This window comes from Lycium barbarum, chromosome 12 (assembly GCF_019175385.1).
Source record: "Lycium barbarum isolate Lr01 chromosome 12, ASM1917538v2, whole genome shotgun sequence".
In the NCBI taxonomy this organism is placed as follows: Eukaryota; Viridiplantae; Streptophyta; class Magnoliopsida; order Solanales; family Solanaceae; genus Lycium; species Lycium barbarum.
The window spans coordinates 58,607,346-58,633,824 of record NC_083348.1 but is presented as its reverse complement, the minus strand read 5'-3'; the positions used below and the strand labels follow the sequence as shown (position 1 = coordinate 58,633,824).

At 34.3% G+C, this 26,479-nt stretch overlaps 2 protein-coding genes across 2 annotated transcripts; both read left to right on the top strand.

Annotated features, from left to right (window-relative positions):
* The first annotated feature begins 3,445 nt into the window (after nt 1-3,445).
* LOC132622891 (mannose-6-phosphate isomerase 1-like) lies at nt 3,446-9,786 on the top strand. The gene is made up of 5 exons (XM_060337572.1): nt 3,446-4,112; nt 5,059-5,226; nt 5,851-6,063; nt 7,401-7,667; nt 9,324-9,786. The coding sequence occupies exons 1-5, from the start codon at nt 3,795-3,797 to the stop codon at nt 9,630-9,632; spliced, it is 1,275 nt and encodes a 424-aa protein (XP_060193555.1). The 5' UTR covers nt 3,446-3,794; the 3' UTR covers nt 9,633-9,786.
* Nucleotides 9,787-16,787: 7,001 nt separating this feature from the next.
* On the top strand, nt 16,788-24,486 carry LOC132622888 (receptor kinase-like protein Xa21). Its single transcript, XM_060337569.1, has 2 exons — nt 16,788-23,648; nt 23,934-24,486. Exons 1-2 carry the CDS (start codon nt 21,200-21,202, stop codon nt 24,317-24,319), a joined length of 2,835 nt encoding a protein of 944 aa, XP_060193552.1. The 5' UTR covers nt 16,788-21,199; the 3' UTR covers nt 24,320-24,486.
* Nucleotides 24,487-26,479: the final 1,993 nt, after the last annotated feature.

Below are 26,479 nucleotides of genomic sequence, written 5' to 3'. Positions count from 1 at the left end.
GAGTAGCACTTGTTGCAGCATGTGCTGCACGCAGGGCATTTTTGTCCACAATTTGTTCCCGTTTTGGAATGTTATAAATACTCTTTTAGGGTTTGTAAACCATGATCTTTGGCCATTTTCATACAAGCTTGGAGGCTAGGGTTTCATCTACACCATTGGAGGAGAAGATTGGAGCACTTTAATGAGATATTTCTTAAACCTTTCTTCAATTCCTTGTTTTGTATTAAATATTTAAGTGTGTAGTATTTTCTTCTTTCACTTGAATCTTATTTATGATATTATTCATTATCAAGTGTTGGATTAAATCTCTTGTTATGCTTAGGTATTGAATGATTTTTATTTCTAATGAAGTGGGTCTTTGTTTTTTTAATTAATCTCATTTTGAATGATTCTTAAGGGAGTAGCTAACCCTAAGACTTGCCCATTTACTTTGATTGAGCTCGGAAGAGGAAATCTAGGTTGGGAAAGATTAATTAACAAGAATTTGGGTCATTAAACCCATCTAATAACTTGAGCTAGGAATAGGAAAGTTACTTGAGATTCAATTGGTTGTGCTTAATATCACACTCTAAGGCTTGGAAAATCTTTGAGTGAAATTCATTGATTTGGTTGGAAGACTTTCAATGAGATTTTAGAAACCATTATCTATTAACATAAACCCGCTCTTAGTTGTAAAATCATAAACTACATTGGATCGTTACTTGAGAGTTCCTTGTATCCATGCTTGTGGCCATTGATCATTTTATTCGCTTTCTAGATTAGTTTACATTTTTGCATTAGTTATAATTTTCTTTAAATCAAAATATTATCTAGTGTTTGGCTTAGCGTAGAAAGTGATAATTCCTTACTTGTTTAAATCGCCTAGCATATTGTTCCCTGTGGGATCGACCCCGACTCATAGTTGGGTAAATTATATTGCATACGACCATGTACACTTTCTCTTTGAGGAGTGGATTTGGACGTTATCAATACACCCATATATAGTCATTGCTGGAGTTCCATTCTTCGGCGTTGATGTGCCGCGAAATTACGGGATATTCGATGCTAATTCCTTAAGCTTTTGTGACTCTTCAAGCACTTTTGTTGTTACTTTTTGTGTATTTATGTTGTTTTGTAGAATAAGATGCCCGGAGAGCATAACAGAGCAAAACGGAGCAAAATAGAGCAAAAATAGAACAAGAAGCACTTTCTGGTAGCACATGCTAGTAGCACTTGCTGCAGCATGTTGTGCATGCGAGCAACACTTGCTGCAGCATGTGCTAACAGAGATATTTGCACAACATGCTACGGTTTGGCACAACATGCGACTCGCATGTTGCACATGCGACACAAGATGCGAGTAGCATGTTGTGCACGCAGGGTATTTTTGTTCAGATTTTGTTCCGTTTTGGCACTTCTATAAATAGAATGCTAGGGTTTGTAAAACTCATCTTTGGCCATTTCATACAAGTTTTGGAGACTAGGTTCCTACACCACACTTTGGGGTTGAAGATTTGGTTGAGCATTTCTTAAACCTTTAATTCATTTCTTCAATTCCTTGCTTTGTATTATATATCTAAGTGTGTAGTATTTATTTTTTTCACTTGAATCTTGTTTATGGAAATATTCTATGATTAAAGTGTTGGATGAAACTCTTGTTTTGCTTATGTATTGAATGATTTTTATTGCTATTGAAGTGGGTCTTTGTTGATTTAATTAATCTTGTTCTTTAATGTTTTTTAAGGGATTAGCTAACCCTAAGACTCGCCCATTTACTTTGATTGAGCTCGGAAGAGGAAATCTAGGTTGAGAAAGATTAATTAACAAGAATTTTGGTCATTAAACCCATCTAATAACTTGAGCTAGAAATCGAAAAGTTACTTGAGATTCAATTGGTTGTGCTTGATATCACACACTAAGGCTTGGAAAAGCTTAGAGTGAAATTCATTGATTTGGTTGGAAGACTTTCAATGAGATTGTAGAAACCATTATCTATTAACATAAACCTGCTCTTAGTTGTAAAATCATGAAATACATTGGATCGTTACTTGAGTGTAATTTCCTTTGTATCCAAACTTGTGACCATTGATCATTTTACCCGCTTTCTAGTTAGTTTTATCTTTGTTAGTTTTTAAATCAAAAACCAAGTATTGAAAAAGTGTTTGGCTTAGCTTAGTTGGTGATAATTCCTTACTTGTTTAAATCGCCTAGTATATTGTTCCCTGTGGGATCGACCCCGACTCATAGTTGGGTAAATTATATTGCGACGACCGTGTACACTTTCTCTTTGAGGAGTGGATTTGGACGTTATCAGGCGTATACACCCATATACACCGACATACAATATTATACACCCATATACACCGACATATAATATTATACACCCATATACAGTCATCGCCGGAGTTCCGTTCTCCGGCGAACTCCAACACCACCACCAGAACCAACTGTTCAAACATCAAAGATCCGGTGTGACAGAGGGAGAGGGAAAATAAATAAAAAATTTTAAAAAATAAAATTAAAGATCCGGCGTGACAGAGGGAGATGGGAAATTAAAAAAAAACTAAAAAACAAAAAAATTTAAAAAATAATAAAAAAAATTAAAATTAAAATTAAAAAAAAAAGGAGGCAGTGGCAAACTCTGGAAAAAAAATTAAAATTAAAATTAAAAAAAAAGGAGGCAGTGGAACTCCAAAAAAAAAAAAAGAAAAAAAAGAAGGAGGCAGTGGAGAGAGAGGGGGAGAAAGAGGGGAATGAGTCATTTTTTGAAAAGTAATTTTTGTTTAAATTGAAGATGGGCTACTGTGGGCAAGAAACTCAAATATGGGCTAAATTTGGTAGCATTGGTACCCCAATTGATACTAAGTGTAATTATCCCATTTTGTATTACTCTCCGTGTCAATTATAAATGACGTTCCTTCTTTGTTAATCAAAATCTTAAAGAATGTCATATTTTATATTTAATAGAGTAGTAATGTAATTTTAATGGCCCGTTTGGCCATGAATTGTTTTCACTTTTTCTCGGAAAAAGTTTTCACTTTATTTGAAAATCAATGTTTAGCCATGCAAATTTCAAAAATTTGGAAAACATAAAAAAAACTTATTTTCACTTTTAATACATTCAAATAACCAAATATTCTTTGCAAAAACTATAACCAAACAGAACTCCATCTTTAATTGCAACTTCAAAATACCAAATAAAGTGAAAAATATTTGATTTTCATGGCCAAACGCCTACTTGGAATACCTTTATAATTTTAATGAGATGATTTATTACATATAGATATTTATAACTTATTTTATATCATATTTTTTTTTAAGTTCGACAAAATCTGATCTTCTAGTACGTATTGATTATTTCCATGTTCACAAAATCTAATTGTGTAGTACTATTAATTAAATTTAGGTTGACATTTGACTGAGGAAATATTTTCCCTTATATAGATTTGAAACCGCTGCTTTGCGTGATAACTGCAAGTCTATAACGCCAAAAGGTCTAAAAATCCATCGTCACTAATTCCTCTTTCCCTCCTTAAAACAGTTTGCTTCAAATACAAGCCCCTCCCTCACTCTTTTCTTGAATTGGACAACCAACATTCATGTGAAGCTACTATTTTCCTTTTCTTCTTACATATAGTCTTTCCTTTCTCTCTTAACATAAACAGCAACAACAATATACTCATCTCAGGTCTGATCATTCACAGATCTTACCCCTACCTTTTGTGGGATAGAGAGAGCTGTTACCCTCTGCTCAAAACAGAGTTTCTCTCTAACATAAAACAGAGTTTTTTGTTTTCTTGACTTAAATCTGTTCTATGGGGCTGGTGAGATTGACAGGTTGTGTGAAGAATTATGATTGGGGTCAACCAGGGAAGGAATCACGTGTGGCGCGACTGTATGCTTGTAATAGTGGTGACTACCATGTTGATCAGGACAAGGCTTATGCAGAATTTTGGATGGGGACTCATGATTCTGGGCCTTCATATGTTGTGGATGGAGTAGCTGAGCATGGATTGACTAATGGTGGGGAGAGAAAGAAGTTGATGTTGAAGGAGTGGACTGAAAAGAATCCTAGTGTTCTTGGACATAAGGTTGTCAAGAAGTGGGGTAACAACCTTCCTTTTCTCTTCAAGGTTTGTTTCTAAAATTCCTATTTTTTTTTAAATTGTACTCCCTCCGTTTCAATTTTTTTTTTTTTGGCTTGATTTGAGGTCCGAGGGTCAAACAAGTTATTACTAATATTCAGTGTAAATTTCGACATAGAATCTTCATTTTCTTGAAATAAAATATAAACTACGCAAAAATAAAAAGTGCTATAAGTTATAATAGTTAATAGTTCAAAATATTTAGAAGATATTTGAAAAAAATAATGATCAAAGAAAAATACTGACTGTTCAATAGTAACTAAGACAAACAAATGGAAACACAAGGAAGTAGTAAATTTGCTCTATTGGGAGTTTGGAATGTCTGCAATTTGCTTTGTGTGGCTGATTTCGAAAGAAACCTGCAATTTTAATCAGTTTCTTCTCGAATCATCGCAAGTTTTGATTTTTATTGTCTCTCTGGTATTGTTATACTCATGCAAAAATAACTATTGTTTCCTTCGCAAAAGAATGACAGATACAGGGCCAAATTATATAATATTTTGTTTCAATTTGAACATAGATTTCCCTTTTTTTTTTTTTTTTTGGGATTAAAAAGATGATATTTGAACACCTAGGTTACTCTAAATTAGAAGTATTGCAGTTCATAATTTTTTAATAAAAAAAGAGCTGATTCCACCGGTTGACCCGTGGCCTATAGTTAATAATTTCTTATAGTTAAAAATATTTTAGAATCATATGAGAAAAAGGTTTACTCCCCAGATAGTAATGGTGTCATAAAAAATGGATGGTAGAAATACTTGAGTACCCCAAATATTCCATCTGGTATTTTACACTTCCTCTTCTTATAAAATATCAGATAAGGAGACAATTCACTTTATTTTAATTTCTCTTGATACATTTTGAGTGAGCTAAAGCACTTTATGCTTGGCTGTCAGTATGGTTTGATAAACTTCTAAAATGTTTGGAGTTTTAGGTACTATCTGTTGCAAGAGCGTTGTCCATACAGGCCCATCCAGACAAGGATTTGGCCACTCGATTGCATAGTGAGCTGCCGGATGTTTATAAGGATGACAATCACAAACCGGAGATGGCATTGGCGTTGACAGAATTTGAGGCCTTATGTGGATTTATAAGTCTTGAGGTACTCACTATTTATGTGGTTTCTTAGGCCTAGTTAAATTTATTGAATTATGTCAGGCTTCGTAATCCAGGACATTTGAGGTGCTCATAAATATACAATCCGCGTAAAATTGGGTTAAACAACTTGTTTTATTAGATTAATGTAATAATTGGGTTGCATTCTAGAGGTTGAGGTGCTTTAGAGTGTGGTAGATAAAAAGCCCGCTTGGCTGCTGCCATGAACATAGTCCTGTCTGATTTAAAAGAAAAGGAAGTTAATGGAATTGTTTAACTAAAATTTTGTTTTGGTTTATAATATTTGCAGTTTTCTCTTTTGAACAATAAATAACTGGAACTTATTGTGTTTCCTCCGACAACCGGAAGGCAAAAAATTTTTAGTAGGAAAGAAAATGAAGATATAAGCTCCCAAGTAGCCTCTTCACCCCCCCCCCCCCCCCCCCCCAAATCTCCTCCCCTGAACGGGTGAAACGAAGGGCTTCTTACTGCTTGTTCTGGTTAGACAATGTGCTTCAAACTGGCAGAGTGAAATTCGTTTCCGGTTTTTCTATCCATATTTTGTTAGACTGAAGCCTAAAGATGCTTAAAAATGACTTGATTTTAAAAAGTACTTATGGAACTTTTATAGGAGCTTAAGTTGATTGTTCAAACGGTGCCCGAGATTGTTGAAGTGATTGGTACTGCACACGCAGAGCAAGTGTTGGACTTGAATGAGGATAGTGGGAAGGAGAATGGTAAATTAGTGCTACAATCAGTAGTTACTGAGCTGATGTCAGCAAGCAAGGATGTGGTTGCTGAAGCGATAGCCAAGCTGATTAGTCGCCTACACATTAAAGATCAGGTAAAGTCAAAGTAGTCCCTGATCAGCTGGAAGTTAAAATGTGTTTAGTTTTATGTAAGCACAAGTTGTAAATCTCCTTTTTGTACTTCTGCATGTTGGCATTTATTCATGTGGAGTAATTCTTTGTGGTTTTGGAAAACTATGCTCTTCACTGCCTTAGTAAATATGATTTTCATCTTAAAACTCTCTTTTCCTACCCATCTCCAAACACACAGACCTACCTGCATAAAGAGCTTGATTCTGGAAGAAGTGAGGTTTGAGGGTTTCATTAAAATTCCTTTATCTGACAGGTCTATTTCCATCTAAGAAGATTTTGTAGTTCATCTGCCCACATTGTTTTAGTGCCTATTTTCTCTAAAAAGGACACTAGTCTGTTCAATTGTTGCTTTGAGGAAATTGAATGCCAAATTTAAATACCGATTCAGCAACATGTACATCTCAGATAGTGAATTTTCAAGAACCTAAATGAAGGATAGAATAAATTGCTATTGAATGAATGGGGATTAAACACCAAAAAAATAAAAAGGAAAAGATAAACAGGAGTGGACAAAAAAAAAAAAAGGTTGAGACTTCCACTGTGGTGAAGACTAAAAGTTCCTTCCTTTTATCCTTTTGCCGTTTGAAGAAACAAGATCAAGGAAAGAAAGGAGTGGATGTAACAAAAGGTAGAGTGAGAAACAGATCAAAATAATACTATAAAAAAGAGATAGTGAGAAACAAGAGAAAAACTTTTTGAGGAGTTGAGTTAGAATTACTACTATGAATTGACCTTTATGAGCTGGCTTTAGCTACGTTTCAATATTTGAAATGTTCTTTTTACCAATATTGTGATTGATTTGGATTTTGGACGGATGGGCTACTGGTGGTTGTATAAATATTTTATTTCTTTGAAGATGTGAATTATGGATTTTAATACGACATCTGAATATCTGATCTATTTTTGCCCTGTTTAGTCCCCCCTTCCCCCAAAAGAAAAAAAATGAAAAGAAGAAAATGAGAATCACTCCTTCACTTCCACATTAGCTGTAAATTGGGCTAAGCTGAAATTTGAATGTAGGGCAACCGATAACCTACATCAAGTTGTATTTCTTATTCAACTTGGCACTGAGGAGATAATCTGTTTGGTTTGATTGGCATCTTACTTGCATATTATATTATTCCTACTTGATGATTTAGTTATTCCTTGTGATTTCTTCTTTATACATATGAAATGAAATGTCTAGAAACCTGTGTCGCATTCAGGAATGTGAAATGTGATGGGGGCTGAACTGCATTTAAACCGATCTTGGTCATTGACATTTATTTATTAGTATAATATTTTAACCTTCATGTTGTAGGCTAGGGAGCTGACAGAGAAAGAACGAGTGGTACTGAGACTTGAGAAGCAGTATCCAGCTGATGTTGGTGTCTTGGCTGCATTCTTGTTAAATTATGTGAAACTTAATCCTGGTGAAGCTTTATATTTAGGGGCAAACGAACCTCATGCTTATATATATGGTGATTGTGTTGAATGCATGGCAACATCAGACAACGTGGTACGTGCTGGCTTAACTCCAAAGCACCGGGATGTTAAAACTCTATGCTCAATGCTCACTTACAAACAGGTATGTCACAGGTACCACTAGAGTCATTCTTAAATAGGAAAAATTGTCAAATTTGTCCCCGTAATATTTTAAATTGAGCAATTTTTCCCTCCGTTAGACTTTTGGTCTAATATTAGCCCTGCCGTCAGGAAAAAGTTTGACATCTAATGTGGCTCCAACCCGAGGGTAATTCTAACAAATAGTCAAGAAGTTCAACGTAAAGTTGGACATTTTTCTCGAAAAATTTGGGCACGTGGAGTAAACCTTTTTCACACCTGGATCTCCGTTAATGGAAAGGGCAAATATGAAAGGATTTGTGAATGACAAGGGTATTAATGGACCAAAAGTGAAACGAAGGGCAAACTTGAACAATTTCGGATAGTACAAAGGCAAATGTGAACCTTTTCCCTTATTCAAAATTGAGGTTCATGATTGGATTGGAATTTGAATATAGCAGCAACCATTGTTATGTGCTTCAAAACATTGGAGGTTGAGTAGGCTAGGAAAGAGTTGTATTATTCTGACATCAAGTCTGGCAGCTTGGTGCATAAAGCATCCCGCTTTAGTAGGGTTCGGGGAAGGGCCACATCCCAAGTGGTGTGAGCCTAACCTAATGCAACCATTAGTGATTGCTTCCACGGTTCGAAGCTGTGACCTATAGTTCACACTCGGGGCGGCAAATGGGTGGATTTGGTTTGGTTGAAATTGATTTGAGCAAAAACGGGTTAGGTTTCAAACCGCTCATATTTCATATGGGTAAATATGGATTGGGTGATAAATGGGTGGGTTGGTTATGGGTTAGCCCATAATATACAAGTGTAATGTTTATATTTTTTTTTCTTTTGTCAAGAAAGTAATATTTTCATATATTCATAATTGATATTATAAAATAGAAATTTCAGGGGTGGGGTGGGGGTAAGAATTTTTTTTTCCAATTTTTTATAAAAGTAAAATATATTAAATTGAAATTGTGTGTGTGTGTGTGTGGGGGGGGGGGGGGGGGGGCAGAGAAATTTTTTCCATTTTTTATAAAAGTAAAATATACGAAATTGAAATTTGAGGGGGGGGGGGGGGGCAGGGAGGGGGGTGTGGGAGGTAAGAAAAAAATTTGGGCAATTTGTAGGATTGTCTGAGTGGTCTTTAATTTTTTCCCCCTCAAATTGGTGGTCTTTAATTTTTGCCCTCTGTCTTTGCAAATAACAAAATTCTGCCTAAGGCAGAGGGCAAAAATTAAAGACCACCAAATTGAGGGGCAAAAATTAAAAACCACCAATTTGTACGGTAAAAATTAAAAACCACCCCAAATGAATGCCAATCCGTGCAAAAAAATGAAGAAATTTCTCATTTTCGAAATGAGTTGTTATTAGATCTAGTGTGTTCTTGTATGGATACCCATATTTGCCCATATTTTTGTGAGTTAAAAAGATACTTGAAGCCGATATTTACCCACCTAAAATATGAGTGACCCATCTCACTAAAATGTGAGTTAAATTGGCTAATTTTCTAAATATGGGCTCAAATTGCCACCTCTAGGTCACACAGAGACAACTTCTTTCTATTCTAACATCAAGTAATTGACTAAAATTGCTTAGGATATTTAGGATTATGATTGTTATAGTGCAATTACATGATATTGGGTCTCTGTTTATGTATGAATTATATCTTTTCTTGTTGCAGGGTTTTCCTGAAATTCTGCAGGGTGCTGCAGTAAATCCTCACATTATGAGGTACATTCCTCCTTTTGATGAATTCGAAGTCGATCGCTGTATTCTTCCCGAAGAATCAACTGCTGAATTTCCCGCCATTCCGGGTCCATCCATTTTTATGGTTGTGGAGGGAAAGGGAACAGTGACCACACCATTGAACGAGATTATTCGCGAAGGTGATGTGTTTTTTACACCTGCAAACACCAGCATTACTGTTTCAACATCTTCTGGTTTGCATTTATATAGAACAGGAGTAAACAGCAGTTTTTTCAACGAGTGAGAGTTGTGCACATGCTAGAGCGTAAAATAGTTCATTAATTTCATCTGTACTGAAGTTGGCTGATCCAACCTTGTAATATTAGTCTGGGCATGTACATGCTACTTCTGTGAATCAGGTATGTAAGATTAATATGAATATTGGTATATTTGCCTCATTGTACCTATTCAGTGATTCACAGTCAAAGATCAATCCTCCAGAGAAAAAGAACAAAAGAGAGCACGATCGTCGAGTATCTAAAGTAGTTGTTAAATGGAACAGGTGTGTATGTGGAAAAAATGAGGGGGAAAAAAGAAGGTAATTTATCATGTTATTAATGTTGAAACTCGGATTAATCTTCGAGTTATTTTTTAGTTTTTGTTGAAGAGTCTCACATTAAATAAAAAAGAGATGAGTGATCTCCTTATATAGTCTTGAATAATCTTCCTCTCTTGAGCTATCTTTTGGGGTGATTCATTTCTTTACATTTTTATTTTAACTTTGTTCTCGGGAGGGGTACAAGAATCCGTTCAGGTTTGTATAGAAACTCACAAATATTTTTGTTCTGATTTCAATCAAAAGAAAAGCACCATTCAAATAATTACCAACAAAAAAGGGAAATATAAGGGCAAAAAAAAAAAAAAAAAAAAAAAGATAAACAGATTGGTGCCGACAGTACTGTCCCGACATCTTATCATTTTAATCTTTTGGGAGTTAAATAGTAGATTGTTTATTTTTAAGAAGCTTACAGTGGTTGTATTTGCTCAGAATATCTCAGCTTGAACTGATAGGTAGATACTAATTTATTCATCTAAATCGGAGTCATATTCAAGAATCAAGATCATGTGTGTCCCAGGTATTTCCTTATTTAGTAAATATATCATAGCAAAAGTATATAAGTATTATTAATTCTATAATAACTAATCCGAAGAAATAAGTCAAACATAATTGTTAATAAACATTACTATTATATATAAGGGAGAATCCATGAGTTTTGTAGTACTCGCAACTTCATAGTTTTCATTTTTGCCCTTATTTTGGCCTTTATTTACATAGTTACCTTTATCTGTTTTGGTAAATTTTGAAAAATTTGATGGCAATTATATCCCAAAAGGCAACAAACACTTGGCAATTATCAAGAATTTTTTTCATAAGTTAAGGGCCCCACATATTACTCTACTCCATAGCACATTATTCTTTTTGTGCCCAATCTCCATAAAATCTACATTTTCACACGGACCATTTATTTTTTATTTTTGTTTTATTTTTTAAATTTGCAACAATGCTCTAAAAATGATTCAACTTTTTGCACGGATTGCCCTTCAAAGGCGCTGGTCTTTAATTTTGACCCTTCGCTTAAAAAAGTGGCCTCGAGGTTCTGGGTTCGAACTCTAACTCAGTAACAAAAAAAAAAAAAAATCACAAAGGCAAGGCTTCATGAAAATTCTGTCTTAAAGCAGAAGTTTGCCTTGCGAAATTTTGCAAGGCAGAAACTTTTTTTACTCTGCTGAAACTCTACAAAAGTTAGGCCTTAAAGCCTAGGCCTAACTTTTGCCCGAATAGGCCTAATTTTGCTACAAAATTTTGCCTTGCGATTTTTTTCTTTGAATGAGCCGAGATTCGAACCTGAAATCTCGGGGTATTTTAGGTTATGGAAAAACATTAAAGAGTAGCAGTTTGAGGGAAAAAAATTTAAAGATCACCCCACAATAAGGCCAATCGTGCAAATTGAATCCAATTGACAATATGCAATGACTTTTTGTGTACCTCTCCTTAAAGAAATAATAGCAAGAGATAGGGTTATATATATAAAATTATATGTTTGTTAAATATATGTACTGATATATTCCTATATATGTGCACCCACAGTGAAAGACTATCTATCGCTATGACTTAAACTATTTTAAGAAATAACTCAAAATGTATTTATTTTGCATTTCTTTAGGCTACTATTTATTGTTCAACACACATGTCATATCTTTGCTCCGTTTTAATGCAATCAAATTTTTTAAATGTTAATAATTTGATGAAGTTACCATGTTTTTATCAGTATTTATAACGTATCATTTTATACAACTTTCTTAATCCAATTTATAAAGTATATAAATTATTATATTTTCCTCAATTTGGGATTGAAAAGTTACCAAAGTGCAAATTTCATGCAAAGGTATAGCAGTTTGGAAAATAAAAAATTAGAATTGTCGTTTTCTTATTTATATACTCCTTATATATAGTTAAATTTATCCCAATTTAGAAAAAATAATTTTTATATACTATCAAGAAACCATATAATATTGATAATATTTAATTAATGATAATTTAGTGAAAAGATTTCTTAATTTCTAGGTATGAGTGATTTGTTAGAAAACTTTTTTAACTAAAACATTTATTAGGTCTTACTTTACATTTAAACATGCCCTACGTCATATGTTCCTCTCCATATGCTTCTCCCTATTAAACATCCAACATTTTACTTCTTTAGTGATATTATATGTGCCTACAAATAAAATAAAAATTATTGAATGACATTGGTTAGTGTTGAAAATGAAGGTAGCGTTATCAGTCAAGATTAGATAATCTTTAACATCTCTTGTTTGACTTACCAAAAATGAATCTTTTTAAGCATGAAGCATGTATAAATAACTTAATTGATTCTTGAGATTCATTTTATGAATTTAGGTTGTGTATTGAATTTCGTTTAAAACTAAGGTTAAAAAATACATTTGACTAGCATAAAGTCTTGACACATAAAATAATGAGTGAAAAATCAATAAATATCAAAATAAATCTATTTCTATCTATAAATAAAAATCGCATGCTCACAAATTCATAAAAATACAGAAATAATTTCCAATTTATTATCTTCGACGAGTTGTAATTATCATACTTTATCATGTTAGTTTATAGAATATCAAATCACTTACGCCCTTTGGTATTTGCTAATTTTCCTACCAAACTTATTTCCTCATAGATATTTTTTTAAAAAAAAGACTATTCAATTATATGACGAACAAACTTCAATAATTATGAAAATTTATAAACAAAATATGAATAACTTGCAATTACATTAAATTAATTATGTACCAAAAAGGTGACACAAATTATACTTATTTGATAAAACTTACGCATTATTTTTATATTTTGGATTTGGGCCCGGATTTAGCACGAGCCTCCGGCAACTAGTAATTATTAATATGAGACTTTCCAACATTACTTTCCAACCATATATTACATAGGAGTAAATATTTTCGCTTTGTTCCTCTGACGATCTCAGGCTGTTTGATGAACATGTTTTAAGCTAATTGCATGTCATCCCAAGATCGCTCAATTAGTTGAGAAAGCACAACAAAAAACTATATCAAAATTCAAAATGTAATAGACGATATGGAAGAAGAAACGTCTCTCTTTCGACAACATAGACAAAGGGCTGCCTTATGGGCCCTTCAATTGAATCATTTTTTGATGGGATAACTACGTATATATATATTTTAAGGAGAAATATTTACGAAACGTGACGATAGTTTTATATTTACAAAACATAACATTACAAACCCTATACAAAACATGCTTTAAATTATTTATTTTTTTAAATTAATTTTTTTAAAATATTTTTTTCGCTCAAAAATTTATGTATGAAAGTTGTATGAAATGTGTATATCTCGCTCAAGGCTTAAAAAGTTCGCTCAAAATTTAGTGTATGAAAACGGTATGAAAAATGTATGAAATGTGTATATCTCGTTCAAGGCTTAAAAAATACGCTCAAAATTGTGTGTATGAAAACAATATAAATTTTGTATCTAGCTCAAGTCTTAAAATTTCGCTCACATTTTCGTGTATAAAGTTCATGTTAGATTTCTATAAAATTAATACAACTACAACAACATTGTATACAACTTTGATACAACATTCAAGACTTAAAATAATCGCTCAAAGTTTTGTGTATGAAATGTGTATATCTTGCTCAATGCTTAAAAAGTTCGCTCAAATTTTATGTATGAAGAATGTATGAAATGTGTATATTTCGATCAAAGGCTGAAACATTACGCTCAAAATTTTATGCATGAGAATGGTATGAAATGTGTATATCTCGCTCAAGACTTAGAATTTCATTCACATTCATATAAAGTTCATACTAGGTTTCTGAAAAATTAATACAACAACAACAATATTGTAACAACTTTCATACAATATTCAAGGCTTAAAGTTTTCGCTCACAATTTTGTTTATGAAAATTATATTAAAAATTTCGCTCACACATACACATTTCATACATTTTTCATACACAAAAATTTGAGGTAATTTTTTAAGCCTTTGAGCAAAGAAAAAATTATTTTTTAAATAATGTTTTTAAAAAAATATAATTTCTAGAAAAAAAATAAAAAAACGAAAAATATATGAAAATCCATCATGTTTCGTAATATATCGCTATGTTTTGTAAATAAGGAAAACTATCGTCGCGTTTCGTAAATATTTCTCCTTAACATGTATATATACATAGTTTTCCCTTTTTTGATTAATTCAGGAAATCAAACACGCTTCTTAGAATTAGAACCATGGAGGGGCCTCAAAACTTCTAGCAACTTGTTTGGATGGTTGTTACCTATTGTATTATGTTGATATTTTAAATACAATATTTGTTTTGATTGTTACATAAATTTTGTGAAGAAAATATTTTATTGATAGACTCTATGAATCTCTATAATATCTCTTATTCTCTCTTGTTATGAAAATAGCTAGTAGCACCTCTATTTATAATAATATGAAACATACTTTAACTCAAACAAGGAAAACCTGTTCCTATATTAATTTGACTATAAATACAAGCTAGATTTGAATTAAGATATCAAATCTTCATCAATTTTGGTTTCCTACAACTTTGAATTATTATTTTCAACATTCTCCCGTAATTCAAAGTTGTATATCCAATTTTTGATCCACTTGTTACGATCTTCCAATTGTTGAAGCACTTGTTTCCAATCCATCAATAGTTGAAGCACTTTCTCTTCAACCGTCACCCACCATTTTCCAATCTGTTGAAGCACTTTCTCTTCAACCTTCACAATCGTTGGAGCACTCTCTCCGACCTTCTAATTTGTTGAAGCACTTTCTCATCAACTTTCAATTGTTGAAGCACTTTCTCTTCAACCTTCAATAGTTGGATCACTGTCTCTCCAACATTCCAATTTTGTTGATGCACTTTCTCATCAACCTTCAATTGTTCAAGCACTTTCTCTTCAACCTTCACAATCGTTGGAGCACTTTCTCTCCAACATTCCAATTTGTTGATGCACTTTCTCATCAACCTTCAGTTGTTCATGCACTTTCTCTTCAACCTTCATAGTTGTTGGAGCACAATCTCTCCAACATTCCAATTTGTTGATGCACTTTCTCATCAACCTTCAATTGTTGAAGCACTTTCTCCTCAACCTTTACAATCGTTGGAGCACTTTCTCTCCAACATTCCAATTTGTTGATGCATTTTCTCATCAACCTTCAATTTTTTTGATTTTTTAACCCACTTCTCCAACTTTTAGAGAAGAAGGTTCCTTCCTATTGTGCATATTTTCTTGCACCACTTTAAATTTGTAATATTTTTGTTAGTCCTTCTCAGCATGATTGTTTTTCATGCATATAATTGGCTCGACGTTTGCCAACATAATCATCATTGGCCAGACGGGCGACACACATTGACTAGTGTTGACACCCAATTTCGTCCCTCCTTTATTTCAATTTATTTCCCGGAGTTTTTAAATTTATTGACGAGCTAAACACTATTATTATTTTTATTGCAACTACTATTAATATCGTTACTTTCATTTCACTATTTTACTATCAAAATTACTAGAATTACGTTATCACACATTTTTTATATAGTCCGTCGTCATTTCATTTCCGGATTTGGACTCGTTAAATTAAATATTTATTTTTTACACCAACCACATGATACATATTATACAAGTTATATCACAATATACCAAACAAATGGCCCAAATCCGACCAGCCCATTATTCTACACTACCCACTTAAGAGATCAGCCCAATTAATTTCTACCCGACCCGGCCCACTTATCTATTTCACCCTAAATGAAAACAACAGTAGCCGCACCCCTTTGTCATCTTCTTCACGCCTCCTCTCTCTCTTTCATCTCTTTCCCCTTTCACACAAGGTCCATATCTTCAACAACAATGGCAGGTGTTGACCCTCCCTTTTCGTGCCTCCCCTTTGTCGTCTCCTTCACGCCTCTGTTCTCTCTCACTCCCATCCCCTGCATCTCCCCTCTCTCTTCGGCGACAAATTTGGCAAAATTCACAGTCAACTTTCGTGGAATACAGACCGTGTATGGTCATATGAGGGATAAAAATTAATTATCCCAACGTTCTCTTTCAGAGTTGCAGCCTTGAAGGGTTTATTTGGTTCTCTTTCTTCTGATGGCGATCTGAAAAAATGTCAATCGACTTTGTCCCTTTTTCTGATCAAGTAAGTGGAGCTACATATGAAAAGTCCTTTTCTCCGCTGAACTTTGACCAGAAAATAGGCTGTACCAATTCGATTCAAACCCGTGACACCCTTTACATTTTTCGGATTTGAAATTTGAAAATCCTAACCCTAGCACTGTGCTGCTATAAATACATCTTGAAATCAGACGAAGAGCAGGTCTTTTTTTCTTTTGGGGGATTTTTGGTGATAGATGGGTATTTTCTAAAGTCTTGAGTTTTCAAAAAATCTGGTCGTAAACATTTTCAAATCAGAAAATATTTTCTGTTATGAGATTTGTATTGAAAAGTTAAGTTTTCATAATTCGATCAACTTTCGTTGCTGTTCGGCAAAAGAACTTTGAAGTACTTTAATTTTGACTCGAGCGTCTGAATCTGTCAATTCGAGCATAGATCCGAGGCCTTGACGTCCCCACGAAGCTGCAGTAGTAACTTTAAAATTATGTTATTAGGAACTCATTTTATGTTCGAGAGGACACGAAGCTGCAGTAGTAACTTTAATTATTCGAGTTTATAATTTTTGTATGAATCTGGATATACGCTCCTGGCTATGTTTGCTATATTTTCTTACACACTTTAGAACTTGTGCGATGTGGCTGTTGTGTTTCTTTCTCGTTACCCACTTTAGATGTATTGGTTTAAGGTTACCTCTAGATATCCATATATCTGTTCATTGCTTCGGATGAAATTTTAAAAATCTAAATTTGTGCTTCCGTATGTCCTTAGTTTAAGTCAGTAATATGAAAGCCCTACCCTACAAGCTATGAATCTGCCATGCTATGTTAAAACAAGTGACTCTTCCTCTTATTACGAGTAGTGTTAATTGTTTGGGCTTGTATAAAATACAACAAAATGTAGACAACATGTTAGAGTTTCTTTGTGTTTTACTAGATCGATATTTAACCATGAAGTTGAACATATGGTGTGTTGATGTTCTTGCACTAAAAGTCCTACCTACGCATTAATCTCTTTGTTAATAAAAGTATACATCTTGCTTGGCAAATGTAAGTATAGCTTAGAGCGAGAATCAAGATTAGACGTATTGTTTTACTCATCTCCGCACTAAAAATAAAAAATAAAAAAAAAACTCTACTGTTAAGTATTAAGGTACTCAAAGTACCTAGATATTTTAATCGTTCGTAGGACTTGAATGTCTCGTTTGTAGAATAGATTGAGACGAGAGAGTATGTTTTCATCTATTGGGTTCTATGCTTTAATACTTCTTGGAATTGCTGTTTAAATGTCTAAACTTTTTCATGCTTTATGGATGCTTGTTCTAAAGAACTCGTGTACGAGCCGAATGTGCATATGGTTCGCTCTGTTTTTGCATTTTTGTTACTGTTTTAAGAGTCACATTTTTCTAATCCTTTTCATCTTTTCCTTTTGTTTATATGTACACTTCGGAGCGATATGGAGTCTTCATAAAGACTCATTATCCGAACAGTCTCATTTTGAGACTATACGGCATTCGGACTTTGCATGTGTCTTCCTATTCAGCTTTCGTTCTCTTGACCTTCATCCGAACAAAGAGGGTGGTTAGCCAAGCGACGGACCACAGCTGTGTGATTGTGAAAAACACTTAGTTGCTTATATTTGACCGAGCCTACTTTATATTAGGATGTCTTAATTAGCAAATTTAGGTCTTGAATCAAGTGAGTTTAGTTGTTCCTCGTAAGTTTGACATTTTTAGTTAAAAGGAAGACATGTCTCCAAAGCTATCATAAATTTTACACACTAGTGTTAGCTGTTTTGAGAAATAAGAAAAAAGAACGAACTAGTTCCTATGGATAACTGTTCCACTTTAATTCCTTTCCAACATTTGAATCACGTATTTGTTGAAATAACCTTTACATAGTTTATATTGAACTAGTACTTTTTTTATTCCTTTAAAAAGTTTATTAATATTAATCTTACAAACGATTGTTCTAATTTATTAATCGGCATGATTTATTTTCTCCAAATACATATAAATGTTATCAATCCCGTTTCTTTTAGTTTATTATAACTAAACTCTTTTATGTATATTGTTATTTCCTACAAGTCCTATTTTAAATAGCATTCTTATATATCTATCTATAACTTTAGCAATACTTACAAAACTATTTTTTTTTCTATAATATTATATTTACACTTAGCCTAATTAATTGTGAGTCCGATCGATTAATCATTATTAATGGAGTCTTAGAGGATGCCTAATACCTTTCCTCTAGATTAATTGAACTCGTACCTAGAATCTTTTTGGTTTCGTAGACTTTAAAATAGAGTCAACTTTAGATAAATAACTTTAATAAACTCTAGGTGTCCTAATTCATCGTAAATAATTAGGTGGCGACTCCTAACTTTAATTAACCCCGGAATTACCGGAATGTTATAAACTGTTTTGACTTCGGTTAAAATAGGGTATAACAACTAGCGCGACCCGCCGGCAGCGGAAGCTATTTGATTCTGTATTAGGATCGCAGAAGCCCTTAATCCAATTTGAAGGAAAATATTGTATTCATAAACTCATAAATCTTTGAATGTGCTCTACAATATCCACAATCTCTTGTTATGAAAATAACTAGTAGCACTCCTATTTATAATAGTATGAAACTTATTTTAACTCAAACCAGAAAAAACTTGTTCCTATATTAATTTGACTATAAATACTAGCTAGATATGAATTAAGATACTAAATCTTGGTTTCCTATAACTTTGAATTATTATTTCCAACATTTTCTTGTATCGTATCATTAAATCTAGCGTTATGTAACGACAGGAAGTCAAATTTTATGTAACGACTAATTTGGTATTATCACATCATTACCTTATTTTCTTTTTCATTTTGTATTTACTTAATTTAATTATATAATAATCATATTGTAACCTTTATCCTATCTTTTTATGATAGCTCTGTACCTTACCCTACTTTTCTTGTAGGTTTATGCTTGAAATTGTTGATGTCTAACATTATATAACGACAAGAAATGATACGATCTATCTAAATGTTGTATTCATCAAAATAAAATTGTACAATAAAATACAACACAATACGATATATTAATACATCATGAAACAATACGTAACAACCATCCAAACAAAGTGTAATGGATTTGGACAATCATCTTGCTAGCCCTGAATATCTTTTTCTGGACAACAGCATGATAACGGGGCAATCCTGACTTTCCTATCCGTCTATCTCTTTTCAATGATATAGGCTACGGAGAATGAATTTCTTACTACTCCCTCCATTTTAAATTATGTGGCATCATTTTCTTTATAATCTGTTCCAAATTAAAACGAAAGTCAGTTTTCTAAATTTGAAAACTAACTTCTAAATTTCAAAAGTCTCATATTTTTATCAAAACGCCGCGTTAATTTATCCGACATCAATTGAATACCACTATCTTTTTTAACAAAACAAGTTTTCGCGCGTGCCAACCTTCCAACTGGATAAAACACGCGCAAAAGTTTCAGAAGCTTATTATATAGCCGTAAACATTATTTAACCTTCCCTTACCTCTTAACTTTTTCAATTTGTTGGTAATGATGACATACAATATTGATATGCCTTCCCACTAAAATGTAATAGTGGACGGCGCATATAAACACTATCAAAGCTTAATTTTAAAAAATAACCCTGTTTTAAAACCAGAAAATTCTTATAGGGTGCAAGGAAGAAAAAGCCCTTTGATTTCGTGGTGCTCCGGAAAAGATTTCCACTTGCTGTTAAGATGTTGTGATCCTGTGTGTCCCACATTGGCTGAATGTGGAATTGGTGTGGGACTTAAATAAACTTTATCCCTCCTCAATAGCTAATTTTGGGGTGTGAATTAGACCCAAAGTTGTTACATGCTATCAGAGCCAATCGTTCGGCGCATGGGGCCAAAGCTCGGAGTGGTGGTATGCGTGCCAGGAGTAGTGTCCTGGACTCGAGAGGGGTGCCAGCTATGACCAACTGAGCCGTGTCCCACATCGGCTTGTGAGACTTAAATAAACTTAGGCTCTTCCATCCCAATAGCTAGTTTTTGGGTGTGAGTTAGGCCAAGATTGTTCCATAAGAATTAAAAATCATGAGAGTATGAAATGTAATCTCTACATAGTTTTGGACAATCCCTACCTTGTGATTCAGTCTTTACAATCAAATTAAGTCCAACATCTATTTTTCTTGACATGGCGTTAGATTAGCGCTTCGAATATCTAGTTTTGCGCGTGTAGAGTAGTTTTAGAATTCGAATATCTAGTTTTGCGCGTGGAGAGTAGTTTTAGAATTCCGCATTGGTTAGGGTGTTATTTTGAACAATTCTTGATTTAAATTCTATAAGTTCAACCTTTAAGGTTCTTAGCATTAAACCTATCATATTTCTAAAGTTATGAGGTCATATCAACTATTTATTGTAATTTTAATGAAATTTTCCACATAAATCTGTGCTCTGCGTCGAAAGAATTGTGTTCTGACCACTATGTTGCATCCGGCCATGCATATCATGAACTAACTTTTGTGGTTTAGTAGGTCCGACGAGAAAAAATTCTTCCATCTAAGGAAAGTGAAAGGAATTAAATCTTACCACTACCAGCCCAGTCTTTAGTAGATTGATCACCATAGTGTCTACTATTTGAATCCTTCCCTTTGTGAGAGTAAGAATCCCAAATCAATTGATCACCAATCATGAACATTCTTATTGAGTTTCTAGCACTTTTAGTCTTCTTTTATCCACCTTGTTTAGGTAAAAATCATGCCAACTCGAGTGACTATGCTGCTTTGCTGGCATTTAAATCGAGCCTTCGGTTGGAACCTCACAATATTTTGTCCACCAACTGGAGCTCAGAGACACACTTCTGCAGCTGGTATGGAGTTTCATGTTTGAACCAGAGAGTTGTAGCTTTGCAACTTCCTAATTTGGCCATTCAAGGCAGAATTGTTTCAGAAATAGCCAACTTGACTCAACTTGCTGTTCTTGATCTTAGTAACAATGAATTGAATGGCAATTTGCCAACTGAATTGGGCTTCTTGCAACAGCTGAGACTTCTCAATGTGACTGGGAATCTCTTGATGGAACCATTCCTCCAAACATAAGCCGTTGTCGTTTACTGCAAGAACTTCATTTATCGGAAAACATGATAAAAGGAAGCATACCTCAAGAACTTGGCCTTTTAAGCCAACTCAGATTTCTGCGTCTCAATGACAATAACCTAACAGGAAAGATTCCATCTTTATTAGGAAACTTATCAAGGATGGAATATTTTTATCTGCATGAAAATGTTTTGAGAGGTGAAATACCTGATGAAATTGGCCATCTTTCCAATTTGAGGCTCCTTGCCTTTCGTGGCAATAACTTCACCGGATCGGTACCTGCTTCAATTTTCAATATTTCAAGATTGCAGATTGTAGATCTCTCCATAAATGCCTTGACAGGGGAACTTCCAAGTGATTTGGGTAATTATCTTCCAATCCTTGAACATCTTTATCTGGACAGCAACAGGATCACTGGGAAAATCCCGGTTTCTTTATCTAATGCATCAAAAATTACATATCTTTTCTTCACTGAAAATGATCTGCAAGGAAACATTCCAAGTGAGTTTGGTAAGTTGCATGAACTGATCTTTTTTGATTTTGAATATAATCGAATTTCTGGTGCCATCCCGTCCAGCTTATTTAATATTTCGTCGCTTGAAGTCCTCAAAGCCAGGCATAATTACTTAAATGGACACCTTCCTCATGATCTTGGTACTTGGCTACCTAACTTGCTTGAGATTTTCCTTTCACATAATCAACTCAGTGGAGATCTACCCTCTGCAATATGCAATGCTTCAAAGCTTGAAAATCTTGAAGTTGCAAACAATACTTTTACTGGACCGATTCCCATGATGTTAGGTAACCTGATAGACCTTATAACTCTAAATCTGCAAAATAATCTATTGGAAAACATGCCTGGAGCCACAAAACTTGACTTCCTGAATTCATTGGTAACCAGCAGGAATCTGGTGTACCTGATCCTTCAAACTAATCCTTTGAACGGAATATTCCCAGGATCAATAGGAAATTTATCAAGCAAAATCAAGGTTCTTGCTGCAGCAGACTGTGGTATTAGAGGCCATATGCCAACGAACCTTGGAAACTTAAGTGGCTTGCTTTACCTGGGATTAGAAAATAATAACCTTGTCGGCAATGTGCCCCACTCGTTTGTTGGCTTGCAAAATCTGGAAAGGCTGTATCTTACTGGAAACAAATTAGAAGGGCCATTTCCAGCTGAACTGTGCAGCATAGGAAGATTAGGTCTACTGGACTTGGGAGAAAACAGACTGTCAGGATCAATACCCTCATGTATTGGAAATCTGACTGAATTAAGAGAAATGTCAATAGCTGCTAACAATTTCAATTCAAAGTTACCTTCAAGTTTCTGGAGATTAATTAAACTTGACCATTTGAACTTATCCAGAAACCTGCTGCGTGGTTTCTTACCTTCTGATGTGGGAGCCCTGAAAGCAATGAGCATCATGGACATCTCTTTTAATAAGTTTATTGGTGAAATACCCTATTACATAGGGTCCCTCCAAAATCAAGTTTCACTAGATATGTCAAGAAATGCATTCCAAGGTCCCATACCGGACACATTTAGCAATCTAATAGTTCTTGAGTATTTGGATTTGTCTACTAATTCTCTATCTGGTATGATTCCCAAATCTCTGGAGCTATTGCGAGATCTCAAGTATCTCAATGTTTCTTTCAACAACTTGCAAGGAGAAGTTCCAAACAAAGGAGTATTTTCAAATCTTAGTTACCGGTTCTTGATGGGAAATCCGGAACTTTGTGGAGCACCCGACGTACATATTCCTTTGTGTCCAGCTCAAGGAACCACAACAACAAGGAAAAAGTCCCTTATCCTTAAAACAACAATGCCTGTTGCTGCAACATTTCTGATATTGGTCGTGTTTTTTTTCACATGGATGATTTGGTCAAGGAAAAAACATGTGATTGGAAACAATGGATCGGATTCCTTCCCTAGAATGGGACATCAGAAAATCACTTATTATGAGCTTCTCGAAGCTACAGAAAATTTCAGTCAGTCCAACCTAGTGGGAAGTGGAAGTTCTGGTTCAGTCTACCAAGGTACATTTTCTGGCGGTACTGTCTTTGCAATCAAAGTTTTCAATATGCAATGGCAAGGGGCTTTAAGAAATTTTGATTCAGAATGTGAAATTTTGAGCAATGTAAGACACAGGAACTTGGTCAAGATAGTGTCAACTTGCTCAAATGGGGATTTCACAGCGATGGTGCTGGAGTACATGCCTAATGGAAGCTTAGATAAAAGACTGTACTCCGATATAAATTGCTTGAGTCTTGTTGAAAGACTCAATATAATGATCGACGTAGCCCTGGCCATGGAGTATCTTCATAATGATTGTACAGTGCCTATTGTGCACTGTGATCTAAAGCCGGCTAACGTGCTTCTCGATCAGGATCTGACTGCTCATGTGGCAGATTTTGGAATTTCAAAAATGTTGGCACAAGAAGGAAATATTGCTCAAACCAAGACTCTTGGAACTATTGGTTATATTGCTCCAGGTATGATAATTTCTTGAACTGAAGGTGTCCTATGCTTGTTACTTTTTTTCTTTATGTCTACCATGACTTTGTTTTTCATCTGTTCTATCATAATAGATTTCGCATGGCAAATTCACATATTCAAGAAACTTCTACTTTTATGACAGTGGCAGTGCACAACATTTAGTACTAAAACATGGTTAACTACACATTTTGAGTCCCGTACGAATCGTGGTTAGAATAATTTCCAATTATTTCTTCCTGGTATGTATTTATCACATTTTAACTGGGAGTTTATTGCAACAGAATATGGCTTAGATGGACAAATCTCCACCAGCAGTGATGTCTATAGCTTTGGGGTTTTGTTGCTTGAGACATTCACAAGAAAGAAGCCTACGGATGACATGTTTGGAGGAGACTTAAGCTTGCATAAATGGGTATCTCTCTCATTTCCTGATGCTGTACTGGACATTCTGGACGCAGATCTTGCTGGTGACATTGGCTATACAAGAGGTAAAAATGATGAAAATCTAAGCCAAATCAAGCAGTTGTTGGTTTTGATCATAAATGTGGCATTCCTATGTTTGAAAGAATCTCCAGAGGAAAGGATAAACATGAGAGAGGTTGTGGTGCAGCTAAAGAAGATAAGAGCTGAATTAACCAAGCTTTTGACGCATACTCATAGAATATGAGAAAGAGGATTGATGCATCAACAAGAAGATTCACTTTTTTGATATCCTGTATACACAGATAGCTAATGTTGTGCCTACCAGTCTTTTTCTACATGAAGCCATGTTTTTGTCCAGTATCTTAATTCTCTGCCAAAAGAGTGATTCGTTTGGTTACTCTTCATATTAAGATTAATTTGGTTACTCTTGATGTTAAGCTAAGTACTCTCTGTTTCTTCTTATGTTTGACAAATTTTCTGAATTATTCAGTTGCTACATTCTGTGCTCAATGACTTCAATACTTGCATTACACTTCCTCAAGTAGAAGTGAGTCGGGTTAACATAATATAGTACTCCCTCTGTCCCAAAAAGATTGCCCTCCTTTCTTTTTTAGTTTGTCCCAAAAAGATTGTCACCTTTATATATTTAGAAACAATTTAATTTTATGAGATGATTTACCGCCACACAAATATCTAAGGCTTGTTTTGGACCACACATTTCAAAAGTCATTCCTTTATTTCTTAAACTTTGTGCCAAGTCAAAAGAGGACAATTTTTTTGGGGCGGAGGGAGTACATATCATGAGGATGTGCATATATATACAGACATATATATACAGAAACTACTGGATTTTCAAGTTTAATTCTGGACATGACCAGCATCATGTTCTACGGGAAGCAGAAGCACCAAATTCACAAATAGTGCACAATGAAAACCAAGAATCTGAAGTCAGCTGTGGTCAAGGTTCTGTTAATCTCTATCTAGAATTTCTTTTCTTTCCTCTAAAACTCGGGTCCAAAGAGTAGTTCGATGTAAGATTTACCTGGAGGGGAAGCTGCAAATGCAGTAGGAGGTGCACCACTTTCTGCCTGGCAATGTCAATAAAGGTAGAAACACATGCAACTTGCTAGTTGTTTCTAATGCATGTTGTTATGTTTGATCATTCTATTAAGATGAATTACATTATTAACAACATAGAGGAGTTTGCATAAATCTTGTCTCTGAAACACATAAAGCAGGCAGGAAATTATTCCACTTAGCTCATTGAAAAACCAAGCTAGTAACATAAGAACTATGGTTTGAGGAGTGCAAGTGGGATTCAACATGGACGCTGGAACTAGGGGTTTCATATGAAGCAGAAAATAACAGCTGCAATGGTGTTGCGATATGCATCATAGTGCCATCGATAAGACATATTTATCACCCAAAAAAAACAGAAATGAAAAAATAAGCTAAGAACTTCCAGATTTATCAGAACCTTTGGCTATAGAGACACTTTATTTGGACACTAAAAGAATCTACAATGCAAAATAATTTTGAATATGAGTTTTGCGTGATATTTTAGTGACTAAACCATGCTCCAGCAGACATAGGAACGGTAAACTAACATTGACTTGCATTCTGTTTCTTCTACAATCAACATAACTGCTACGCCAACAGTTTACTTGTAACGAAAATAATTGGTAAACTTAGAGAAGTTTTATGGGACCGGCCTAAAAGAACAGAAAAGAAAAAAAAGAGGGCAGAATTCTCATTTTTCTATTGCTAAAAAATGTCTTTGTAAGTGGGGAGTTGTATTGAACTTCTATCAAGTAGCTTTTGCAACATAGTGTGCAAATATTTTGTGCAATAGAGTTTTATTAACAACCTAACTTAATTATTCATAAGAACAATAATGTTGTGTTTCGCCAGGAGTTTTTGAATTTTATTGAAAACTTATATAAGTGCCAGCTTACATAATAAATAGCATTATAAATTAACCGCTCAACTAATATAATTCATCCAAAGCTATAGTCCCTTCTTATTGAAAGATTGCAATCTGATTGTCTTTATGGAGCACATGATAGTAATATCGCACATGGACAATAGATGATACGTACTTGGGCATATAAAAGTAGAGATTGATTATATTAGGTTATGGATAGGCATAAAAGATAAAAAGGTCTTCTTAATAGGTTTTAAGCTTGGTGAAGGATTATGGCCTCACGTAGGCTTTGTGAAGTATTTTTTCAAGAAAGATGCTAAAAGGTGTATTTCTTAGGAAAATATCTATAAACTGAAGTAAAGGAAAAGAAAAAATATTTTCTTTTTCATCCTTTCCCGTATTCGTTTCTTCTAAGTTTGATAAAAATTTGGATGACGCTTTTCTTTTCACAAAAAAGAAGCTTTATAATTCTGCTGGTTG